Genomic DNA, 11,832 nt, shown 5'->3' on the forward strand with positions numbered 1-11,832 from the left:
GATTTTGACACTGTCCCTCGCAGTGTCCTTCTGAAGAAGCTGTCCAGCTGCGGGCTGAGCGGGTTCAGGGTGCGCTGGGTGAAGAAGTGGCTGGGTGGCAGGTCTCAGTGCCTTGTAGTGAATGGGGCTACATGTGGCTGGCGACCAGCCACCAGCGGTGGCTCAGGTCCAGGGCTGGTTCTGGTCGATATTTTCCTCAGTGATCGGCATGCAGCAGTTGAACGCCTCGTCAGCAAGTCTGCTGATGACCGCAGACTGGGAGGTCCTGTTGACTCTCTCTCAAGGGGCAAGAGGCCTTGCAGAGGAATCCAGATAGACTGGAGCACTGGGCGATCGTCAGTGGCGTGCCGTGCACCCAGAGGAGGGCAACGCGGCTGGTGAAAGGCCTGGAAGGCATGTCCTGTGAGGAGCACCCAAGGATCCTGGGTTTGTCTAGTTTGGAGAGAAGGGGGCTGAGGGGCATCCTCACTGCCCTCTGCAGCTTCCCGAGGAGGGGAAGCGGAGAGGGAGGTGCTGACCTCTTCCCCCTGGTATTCAGCGATAGGCTCCCAGAATCACAGGATCACGGCATGGCTAGTGTTGGAAAGGACCTCTGGAGATCACCCCGTCCAACCCCCTGCTAAAGCAGGTCCACCTAGAGCAGGTTGCACAGAATCGCATCCAGGCAGGTTCTGAATGTCTCCAGAGAAGGAGACCCAATCAACCCTCTGGGCAGCCTGTGCCAGGGCCATGTCACCCTCAAAGCAAAGACTTTTTCCTCACATCCGGGTGAAACTCCCCGGGTTGCACTTTGTGCCCGTTGCCCCTTGTGCTGGGGGGAATGTCTCAGAGCTGTGCCAGCAGAGGTTCACACTTGACGTTAGGAAGCATTTCTCTGCCGAGAGGGTGGTCAAACACTGGAACAGGCTTCCCAGAGAGGTGGTCGATGCCCCAAGCCTGTCAGTGGCCAAGAGGCATTTGGACAGTGCCCTGAATAACACGCTTTAACTTTTGGTCAGCCCGGAAGGGGTCAGGCAGTTGGATGAGATGATCGTTTTCCCTCCCATCCAAAGGGAATATTCTGTTCTGCTCTGTGCTATTCTATCCTCTGCCAGGCCAGGCTAGGCGTGAGTTTGCATGGCTTGATGGCATTGGAGTTTCTACTGCTGTGCAACCCGGACTCAGAAAATCAGCTCAACCCACACCCAAGCCAACCCAAGCCAACCCAGCTGTCGTTGTACTTTCTCTCAGAGCTAGGATTCAGCCTGGAAGGCGGCACTTCCCTACCAAAGGCCTCCCGGTACCGTGACTGCGGCATCTGAGGAGAACGTGAGGGCACGGAATATACACAAGGAGGTGACATTTGAGCACGCGCCTGCTGTCCACACATCTGCATCTTCCCAAGTTTGTGCTCCTTATCTCTTCTCCTCTGGTGATATTTCTACATTTCTTCTCTCACTGCCCTGCCCTTTGTCCCTGCCTCCTCGACAGCTCTCCCAGTAGCGAGTTTGCCCTGGCCGACGCCAGACAGAAACCAGAGCAGAGCAGAAGTGTCGGTAGCGGGCAGAGGGAGGGACGGGGTGCAGGCGGAGGGCATTGCATGTGCAATGAGAGCAGCTTCCCCTCCTGCCCGCTCTGCCCTCGGCATCTGCTGTGCTGCAGCTGCGGCAGGATTGCCTGCAGGACGCGGTGCTGCCCACACAGCCCGGGGGCTCGGGGACCCATGGCCGTGCCCCCCCACAAGGCAGGTGCCACCCACGGTGGGGCACAGGAAGCGGGGACGGGAACCAGGAGAGAGAGAAAGAAGCACACAGGGCCTGTGTCAGGGAAAGAGGAATTTATATCCTTGCCCTTCAACATGGAGGAGCTGGAGCCAGGCTGGCGCCGTCGGCGGGGCCGCCTCTTGCAGGGCTGGGGAGGGTCCTGGGGGCCAGCGGCCCTCCTCTTTGCGGGGCGCCGGGCTCCCCTGGGCAAGTGGTCACTGTCCCGGGCGGGAGCCGAGGGGCTGCGGCGGCTGCCCTAGGAGGAGGGACCAGCCGCCCCCGCCGCCTGCCCCGGCTCCTCCCGCTCCGCGGGGATGTGCACAGATGGGTGGCGGCCAGCACGCCCGCGGAGGGGGGCCTCTGATGTGCCGGCTCCCTCCTCCCCGGGGGAGCTCTCAGGGCTGCTGGCGGAGTCAGGAGTCCACTCCCGGCATGTGCTGTAGCTGGACGTGGAGGAGCTGGATCTGGAGGAGCGGGATCTGGTGGAGCTGGAGCTGGCCACAGCGCTGTAGTCCTATTCCCCCACAGTATGGGACTGCAGCAGCCTCTGGGCCTCCTCGCTGCACCGCTCCACAATGACATTGACGATGCCGTCGACCACTTGTGCCGCATATTCCTGAAGGGAGTCCTGCAGCCACTGGACCATGAGCTCCCGATTCAGACCGCAGGCGCAGAGGCAGTGCAGGATGCTGCTCTCCGCACTCCTTGCCAGCCACCATTGGTCCCCACAGATTGCTGCCAGCACCTCGCGCAGCCAGGGCAGCACGGGATCCAGCAGGTGCTCTTGCCTTTGGAAGAGCGATGCCCAGACGCTGGGCAGGAGGCCACCCACGGCCTCTGTCCCTACAGCTCCCTGCTCAGCTGGGGACAGCATCTGCTGTGGAGAGGACGGACGGGGTGCCACAGGGTGATGTGGCCTGCTTTCAGCCAGGAGGTCAGGAGCCCCGCCTGCCTGGCTGCTGGCATCTGGCATCTCATCAAGTGTTCTGATGCCAATCTCTATATGGTTGTATTCTGCCCCCACAGAAAGCCTGAGATTCTCCACTGGTCCTCTGCAAAAGGGGCACGTTGGATTCCTGCTTGCCCAACACATGATGCAGCTCATACAGAACTGGTGGTGACAAGGCAGCACATAAGCGACCTCATTTTTAGCGTTGTGGCAGATGGGGCACTCCCACTCTGGCTCCGTGGCCACGTCTTCTTCCTGCAGCAGGTTGGGGAGACATGCGGATGACAAGCAGCTCCCCATCACTGGTGTCACACGCTGCAAAATGGAGAGAGACCACAGTCACCCGCTGCCCCAGGGAATGGAAGGGCGGAGGAAATGCCCAGGCCCCTCAAGGAGGACACCCTCTCGAACCCCCAGGCCCCATCGCCCGCCCGACGGCCACCCTGGGGGACGGTTCCCCGCACGGCTCACCTGCGCTGCTGCAAGCACACCCCGCGGTGCGCGGCTGCCTGATCCAGGTAGGGCCGGGGAAACACAGGCGATGGCTCGGGGATGGACACCGAGAGCTGCCGGCGGCAAGCCCCCGAAGCACCACCCAGCACCAGGAGAAGCCTCGCTCCACCCTCCAGACCTCACAGGCACGCTCGGCAGGAGGCCAGGCACGAGCCAGACTGGCCCAGGCTCTGCCGGCGCCCGAAGATAAGCGGTGAGGGATGTGAGGTCACAGCCCATCACTGGCTGATGTCACAATGCGCTGCTCGGTAGCGTCAGCCTCCAGAACACGGTGATGTCACAACGAACCTTCCGCCCCCGCAGGCACATGGCATCAAGAGAAAAAATACCGTTTCTTGTTTTCACCTTTTACGTTCCTGTGTTGCTCTAGCTTGGTCCCCTGCAACCCGCGCCCGTGGCGGTGTGTCTCATCCCCGCTCGTGACGCCTCACACAGGTCCCCTGCGAGGGGGAGCGTGGTGGAACCAGTCTGCGTGGACCACTGCCCGTGCCTGAATGATGCCTGCCCCAGCTGGCTGCCTTTCCCTCTGCAGTGCCAGGATCTGCAGGGAGGAGCTGGGCGCTCGGTGGGCAGCCCTGGGCAAGAGTCTCCCACCCTGCTGGGTCGTGCCCCCCGCCCGCAGGGAGAAGCCTGAAGGGGCATTTTGCTGCAGCCCCATCCACTCCTGCTGGCACTCGCCCACAGTGCCTGGTCCCTCCCCGCTTACCAAGCTTGCCACGCTTCTGGTAGGTGGTGCTCCTGGCCAACTGTTGCTTTGGTGGTCCCCAAAAGCACCAGCAATGGAGCCTGAACCGCTTTACGCCGCGAGGAGTTGCAGTTCCTGTCTCGCCAGAGCATGGTAGAAGGGGCGCAGACGCCCTGCTCACGCCTCCGGGGAGCCAGGATGGATCCCCACGTGGGCCATGCTGTCCCGTCACCCCTTCTTGCCTCTGCCTTTCAGAATCATTTCTAGTCATTGGCCATGGGACAGATCTCACTCCTGAGAACGTACCTGAAGTGACGAGGGCCTCGCCACAGTGGCAGCATCGAGGCATCTGAAGGAAGGAAATCTGCACATTTACAAATGTTGCCCACGGTTCCGGGCGTGCAGCTAGACTGGCCTTCTCCTTCTGCCTTCCATCATGTTGTTGAAAAGTTGTCCTCACCGTAGAAAGACTTCAGGATTTGAAGAGTTCTCTGCCAGCAAGTTTTGGTCGTTGACATCTTTGTTGCTGACATTTGAAAGCCCCTTCGTGATGATGGTGCAAGCTTCAGAAGCAGTGGAATGACTAAAACCGTGTAAGAACTATACGAATCCTCAAGGAATGTAGACTGTTGAAAAGGAAAGAAAGAAATCCTATTTGAAGTTCCTCAGCTTTCCTTTTCCAGTATTAGCTGCCTCTTCAGATACACCACTTTTTTTAAGGGTTTAGGCATCAGCTCAGTGACTTCGTTGAAGCCTTCTGTTGCCCTCGCCCCGTTCCAAAATCTTGTTGAGAACGGACGGATGAGAGAAAAAGAGGCGCACAAGCAAACTTTCGAGCAAAGCCACTGAAAAGGTGGAGCAAAGGTATCGTGCCATCGAGCTGCAGGTCTCCCGGCCCTGTGCTGGTGTGGGCCACCGGCTGGGCCACCCAGGCAAGGGCAGGTCTCTCTCTTGCTCTTCTCGCTGCACTCTCAAAGCCGCTTTGCCTGCCGATTGCGGGGAGCTGGGAGGGATCAGTGCAGCCAAGCTCGCGGCAGGCTATCAGTCTGCCTCCTGGGGCTGTTGTAGTACAGTCAGTGGGACGGGATCGAGTGAACCGTCTCTTGAACGCGGGCTGGGAGAGAAGGGAGGGGTTTCAGCTGCAGCAGGACGGTGTCCCTACCTCTCCCTTTGTTACCATCTTCTCAGGAGTACCTCCCAGGGAGGAATCCCGGGGCACACCACAGGAGCCTGAACAAGCCCGCTTTATTCAGCCTTCGACACCTAATCTCAGCCAGCGCTGACCGAGCAGGTAGTTTAGTTCGTATCCAGTACAAACTGGAACTTCTGCAGCAAAGCCCCTGCTGCTTTGGTGAACGAGGCCGGTACCTCTGCTTCTAAGGGAGCCAACTAGGAAAGGTGCCCTCCTAGGCCTGTTGTTTGCAAGTGGAGAGGGACCCGCCAGCAAAGTGGTGGCTGGTGGCTGTCTTGGTCACCGTGCCCACCAAGTAGTTGAGTTTCACATAGCTGGCGCAGGAGAAAAACCTCGGGCAAAACTTTGCCCCTGGCTGTGGGGAGAGCAGAGCTGGGGCTACTGAAGGAGCCAGTTAGTAAGGTGCCCCGGCAATCTGCTTTTGACGGTATGGGGGTCCAGGAATGCTGGTCATTTTTTAAGAGCCACCTCTTAGGAGCGCAGGAGCAGGCCGTTGCAAAATGTGGCAAGTGAAGCAAGCAGGGCAGAAGGGTGGCCTGTGTGAGCAGGGGCCTTCATGCAGGAGTCAGGCAGAAAAAGAATGCCTTCTTTTGCCGCTGCCTTCAACACCGACAACAGGCCCTGGCAGCCCCGGAGCCCAGTGCTGCAAGAGCGTGACTGGGGCGATAGTAAACTCCCAGCCGACCCCAAACTTGTTTCGGACTTGCTGCTGCTGCTGGATGCGCAGAAATCTACCGGGCCCGATGGCATTCATCCCAGGGGACAGAAAGAGCAGGCCCACGCCGTCGTGGGACCTCTCTCTGGTATTTTTCAGCAGTCCGGGGAGTCTGGAGAGGTCGTGGTCGACGGGAAGCTGGCAAGTGTTGTCCCAGAAAGTGAGCCAACAGTGTGCCCTGGCAGCCAAAGGGGCCACCCGCGTCCTGGGGCGCAGCAAGCCCAGCACAGCTCGCCGGTCGAGGGAGGTGACTGCCCCACATTGGGCTGCACGGGCACAGCCCCACCTCAAGCCCTGTGTGCTGTCCTGGGCGCCTCAGCATAAGGAGGCCATCAAACAATTTGCACGTGGCCAGAGGAAGGTGCCCCAGATGGTGAAAGGCCTAGAGGGCAAGGCCGAGGAGGAGCGGCTGAGGTCACTCGCTCTGCTCAGCGTGGAGAAGAGAAGGCTGAGGGGTGAGCTCTCCGCAGCCTACAGCTTCCTCCAGGGGGGCAGCGGAGGGAGAGGTGCTGATCTCCTCCCCCCGGTGACCAGCGACAGGACTCGAGGAAAGGGATTGAAGCTGCCTCGGGGGACGTTCTCATGGGACATCAGGAAGAGGTTCGTCACTGAGGGCATGCTGGGTCACCGGAACGGCCTCTCCAGGGAAGCGGTCCCGGCACCAAGCCTGTCAGAGTTCAAGGAGCGTCTGGGCCATGCTCTTAGCCACATGGTTTAGCTTCAGCTAGTTCTGCGAGGAGCAGGGAGTGGGACTCCATGATCCTTATGGCTCCCTTCCGCCTTGAGATTTTCTGTCACCCTGTGATCAGGCACAGTCAACATGGGTTTGCAAAGGGAAAGTCTCGCCTAACTCATCAGGTGTCCTTGCAATATAAGGTCACCCGCCCAGAGATTGAAGGGAAGGCAGTGGGTGTAGTTCCCCTGGACTGCAGTGGGGATTTGGACACTGTCCCTCGCAGTGTCCTTCTGAAGAAGCTGTCCAGCTGCGGGCTGAGCGGGTTCAGGGTGCGCTGGGTGAAGAAGTGGCTGGGTGGCAGGTCTCAGTGCCTTGTAGTGAATGGGGCTACATGTGGCTGGCGACCAGCCACCAGCGGTGGCTCAGGTCCAGGGCTGGTTCTGGTCGATATTTTCCTCAGTGATCGGCATGCAGCAGTTGAACGCCTCGTCAGCAAGTCTGCTGATGACCGCAGACTGGGAGGTCCTGTTGACTCTCTCTCAAGGGGCAAGAGGCCTTGCAGAGGAATCCAGATAGACTGGAGCACTGGGCGATCGTCAGTGGCGTGCCGTGCACCCAGAGGAGGGCAACGCGGCTGGTGAAAGGCCTGGAAGGCATGTCCTGTGAGGAGCACCCAAGGATCCTGGGTTTGTCTAGTTTGGAGAGAAGGGGGCTGAGGGGCATCCTCACTGCCCTCTGCAGCTTCCCGAGGAGGGGAAGCGGAGAGGGAGGTGCTGACCTCTTCCCCCTGGTATTCAGCGATAGGCTCCCAGAATCACAGGATCACGGCATGGCTAGTGTTGGAAAGGACCTCTGGAGATCACCCCGTCCAACCCCCTGCTAAAGCAGGTCCACCTAGAGCAGGTTGCACAGAATCGCATCCAGGCAGGTTCTGAATGTCTCCAGAGAAGGAGACCCAATCAACCCTCTGGGCAGCCTGTGCCAGGGCCATGTCACCCTCAAAGCAAAGACTTTTTCCTCACATCCGGGTGAAACTCCCCGGGTTGCACTTTGTGCCCGTTGCCCCTTGTGCTGGGGGGAATGTCTCAGAGCTGTGCCAGCAGAGGTTCACACTTGACGTTAGGAAGCATTTCTCTGCCGAGAGGGTGGTCAAACACTGGAACAGGCTTCCCAGAGAGGTGGTCGATGCCCCAAGCCTGTCAGTGGCCAAGAGGCATTTGGACAGTGCCCTGAATAACACGCTTTAACTTTTGGTCAGCCCGGAAGGGGTCAGGCAGTTGGATGAGATGATCGTTTTCCCTCCCATCCAAAGGGAATATTCTGTTCTGCTCTGTGCTATTCTATCCTCTGCCAGGCCAGGCTAGGCGTGAGTTTGCATGGCTTGATGGCATTGGAGTTTCTACTGCTGTGCAACCCGGACTCAGAAAATCAGCTCAACCCACACCCAAGCCAACCCAAGCCAACCCAGCTGTCGTTGTACTTTCTCTCAGAGCTAGGATTCAGCCTGGAAGGCGGCACTTCCCTACCAAAGGCCTCCCGGTACCGTGACTGCGGCATCTGAGGAGAACGTGAGGGCACGGAATATACACAAGGAGGTGACATTTGAGCACGCGCCTGCTGTCCACACATCTGCATCTTCCCAAGTTTGTGCTCCTTATCTCTTCTCCTCTGGTGATATTTCTACATTTCTTCTCTCACTGCCCTGCCCTTTGTCCCTGCCTCCTCGACAGCTCTCCCAGTAGCGAGTTTGCCCTGGCCGACGCCAGACAGAAACCAGAGCAGAGCAGAAGTGTCGGTAGCGGGCAGAGGGAGGGACGGGGTGCAGGCGGAGGGCATTGCATGTGCAATGAGAGCAGCTTCCCCTCCTGCCCGCTCTGCCCTCGGCATCTGCTGTGCTGCAGCTGCGGCAGGATTGCCTGCAGGACGCGGTGCTGCCCACACAGCCCGGGGGCTCGGGGACCCATGGCCGTGCCCCCCCACAAGGCAGGTGCCACCCACGGTGGGGCACAGGAAGCGGGGACGGGAACCAGGAGAGAGAGAAAGAAGCACACAGGGCCTGTGTCAGGGAAAGAGGAATTTATATCCTTGCCCTTCAACATGGAGGAGCTGGAGCCAGGCTGGCGCCGTCGGCGGGGCCGCCTCTTGCAGGGCTGGGGAGGGTCCTGGGGGCCAGCGGCCCTCCTCTTTGCGGGGCGCCGGGCTCCCCTGGGCAAGTGGTCACTGTCCCGGGCGGGAGCCGAGGGGCTGCGGCGGCTGCCCTAGGAGGAGGGACCAGCCGCCCCCGCCGCCTGCCCCGGCTCCTCCCGCTCCGCGGGGATGTGCACAGATGGGTGGCGGCCAGCACGCCCGCGGAGGGGGGCCTCTGATGTGCCGGCTCCCTCCTCCCCGGGGGAGCTCTCAGGGCTGCTGGCGGAGTCAGGAGTCCACTCCCGGCATGTGCTGTAGCTGGACGTGGAGGAGCTGGATCTGGAGGAGCGGGATCTGGTGGAGCTGGAGCTGGCCACAGCGCTGTAGTCCTCTTCCCCCACAGTATGGGACTGCAGCAGCCTCTGGGCCTCCTCGCTGCACCGCTCCACAATGACATTGACGATGCCGTCGACCACTTGTGCCGCATATTCCTGAAGGGAGTCCTGCAGCCACTGGACCATGAGCTCCCGATTCAGACCGCAGGCGCAGAGGCAGTGCAGGATGCTGCTCTCCGCACTCCTTGCCAGCCACCATTGGTCCCCACAGATTGCTGCCAGCACCTCGCGCAGCCAGGGCAGCACGGGATCCAGCAGGTGCTCTTGCCTTTGGAAGAGCGATGCCCAGACGCTGGGCAGGAGGCCACCCACGGCCTCTGTCCCTACAGCTCCCTGCTCAGCTGGGGACAGCATCTGCTGTGGAGAGGACGGACGGGGTGCCACAGGGTGATGTGGCCTGCTTTCAGCCAGGAGGTCAGGAGCCCCGCCTGCCTGGCTGCTGGCATCTGGCATCTCATCAAGTGTTCTGATGCCAATCTCTATATGGTTGTATTCTGCCCCCACAGAAAGCCTGAGATTCTCCACTGGTCCTCTGCAAAAGGGGCACGTTGGATTCCTGCTTGCCCAACACATGATGCAGCTCATACAGAACTGGTGGTGACAAGGCAGCACATAAGCGACCTCATTTTTAGCGTTGTGGCAGATGGGGCACTCCCACTCTGGCTCCGTGGCCACGTCTTCTTCCTGCGGCAGGTTGGGGAGACATGCGGATGACAAGCAGCTCCCCATCACTGGTGTCACACGCTGCAAAATGGAGAGAGACCACAGTCACCCGCTGCCCCAGGGAATGGAAGGGCGGAGGAAATGCCCAGGCCCCTCAAGGAGGACACCCTCTCGAACCCCCAGGCCCCATCGCCCGCCCGACGGCCACCCTGGGGGACGGTTCCCCGCACGGCTCACCTGCGCTGCTGCAAGCACACCCCGCGGTGCGCGGCTGCCTGATCCAGGTAGGGCCGGGGAAACACAGGCGATGGCTCGGGGATGGACACCGAGAGCTGCCGGCGGCAAGCCCCCGAAGCACCACCCAGCACCAGGAGAAGCCTCGCTCCACCCTCCAGACCTCACAGGCACGCTCGGCAGGAGGCCAGGCACGAGCCAGACTGGCCCAGGCTCTGCCGGCGCCCGAAGATAAGCGGTGAGGGATGTGAGGTCACAGCCCATCACTGGCTGATGTCACAATGCGCTGCTCGGTAGCGTCAGCCTCCAGAACACGGTGATGTCACAACGAACCTTCCGCCCCCGCAGGCACATGGCATCAAGAGAAAAAATACCGTTTCTTGTTTTCACCTTTTACGTTCCTGTGTTGCTCTAGCTTGGTCCCCTGCAACCCGCGCCCGTGGCGGTGTGTCTCATCCCCGCTCGTGACGCCTCACACAGGTCCCCTGCGAGGGGGAGCGTGGTGGAACCAGTCTGCGTGGACCACTGCCCGTGCCTGAATGATGCCTGCCCCAGCTGGCTGCCTTTCCCTCTGCAGTGCCAGGATCTGCAGGGAGGAGCTGGGCGCTCGGTGGGCAGCCCTGGGCAAGAGTCTCCCACCCTGCTGGGTCGTGCCCCCCCGCCCGCAGGGAGAAGCCTGAAGGGGCATTTTGCTGCAGCCCCATCCACTCCTGCTGGCACTCGCCCACAGTGCCTGGTCCCTCCCCGCTTACCAAGCTTGCCACGCTTCTGGTAGGTGGTGCTCCTGGCCAACTGTTGCTTTGGTGGTCCCCAAAAGCACCAGCAATGGAGCCTGAACCGCTTTACGCCGCGAGGAGTTGCAGTTCCTGTCTCGCCAGAGCATGGTAGAAGGGGCGCAGACGCCCTGCTCACGCCTCCGGGGAGCCAGGATGGATCCCCACGTGGGCCATGCTGTCCCGTCACCCCCTTCTTGCCTCTGCCTTTCAGAATCATTTCTAGTCATTGGCCATGGGACAGATCTCACTCCTGAGAACGTACCTGAAGTGACGAGGGCCTCGCCACAGTGGCAGCATCGAGGCATCTGAAGGAAGGAAATCTGCACATTTACAAATGTTGCCCACGGTTCCGGGCGTGCAGCTAGACTGGCCTTCTCCTTCTGCCTTCCATCATGTTGTTGAAAAGTTGTCCTCACCGTAGAAAGACTTCAGGATTTGAAGAGTTCTCTGCCAGCAAGTTTTGGTCGTTGACATCTTTGTTGCTGACATTTGAAAGCCCCTTCGTGATGATGGTGCAAGCTTCAGAAGCAGTGGAATGACTAAAACCGTGTAAGAACTATACGAATCCTCAAGGAATGTAGACTGTTGAAAAGGAAAGAAAGAAATCCTATTTGAAGTTCCTCAGCTTTCCTTTTCCAGTATTAGCTGCCTCTTCAGATACACCACTTTTTTTAAGGGTTTAGGCATCAGCTCAGTGACTTCGTTGAAGCCTTCTGTTGCCCTCGCCCCGTTCCAAAATCTTGTTGAGAACGGACGGATGAGAGAAAAAGAGGCGCACAAGCAAACTTTCGAGCAAAGCCACTGAAAAGGTGGAGCAAAGGTATCGTGCCATCGAGCTGCAGGTCTCCCGGCCCTGTGCTGGTGTGGGCCACCGGCTGGGCCACCCAGGCAAGGGCAGGTCTCTCTCTTGCTCTTCTCGCTGCACTCTCAAAGCCGCTTTGCCTGCCGATTGCGGGGAGCTGGGAGGGATCAGTGCAGCCAAGCTCGCGGCAGGCTATCAGTCTGCCTCCTGGGGCTGTTGTAGTACAGTCAGTGGGACGGGATCGAGTGAACCGTCTCTTGAACGCGGGCTGGGAGAGAAGGGAGGGGTTTCAGCTGCAGCAGGACGGTGTCCCTACCTCTCCCTTTGTTACCATCTTCTCAGGAGTACCTCCCAGGGAGGAAT

The 11,832-nt window shown here is 59.9% G+C and overlaps 1 protein-coding gene across 2 annotated transcripts; it reads right to left on the bottom strand.

The window, feature by feature from the left end:
- Positions 1–8,572: 8,572 nt before the first annotated feature.
- On the bottom strand, positions 8,573–10,851 carry LOC121081515. Of its 2 annotated transcripts, none has more exons than XM_040580621.1 (2): positions 10,644–10,851; positions 8,573–9,738 (listed from the first exon to the last, which is right to left on the bottom strand). In XM_040580621.1, exon 2 carries the CDS (start codon positions 9,721–9,723, stop codon positions 8,731–8,733), a length of 993 nt encoding a protein of 330 aa, XP_040436555.1. In that variant the 5' UTR covers positions 9,724–9,738; positions 10,644–10,851; the 3' UTR covers positions 8,573–8,730. The 2 variants fall into 2 exon arrangements, with proteins under 2 accessions (XP_040436555.1, XP_040436554.1); XM_040580620.1 differs by lacking the exon at positions 10,644–10,851 and adding an exon at positions 9,895–10,503.
- Between the last annotated feature and the right edge of the window lie 981 nt (positions 10,852–11,832).

This window comes from Falco naumanni, chromosome Z (genome assembly GCF_017639655.2).
Source record: "Falco naumanni isolate bFalNau1 chromosome Z, bFalNau1.pat, whole genome shotgun sequence".
Taxonomy (NCBI): domain Eukaryota; kingdom Metazoa; phylum Chordata; class Aves; order Falconiformes; family Falconidae; genus Falco; species Falco naumanni.

Coding starts and splice junctions, on each gene's coding strand:
- LOC121081515 (XM_040580620.1), bottom strand. CDS start 10,155: ATGGGCTGTGACCTCACATCCCTCACCGCTTATCTTCGGGCGCCGGCA. Junction 9,739..9,894: donor GTGTGCTTGCAGCAGCGCAG/GTGAGCCGTGCG, acceptor TCCATTTTGCAG/CGTGTGACACCAGTGATGGG.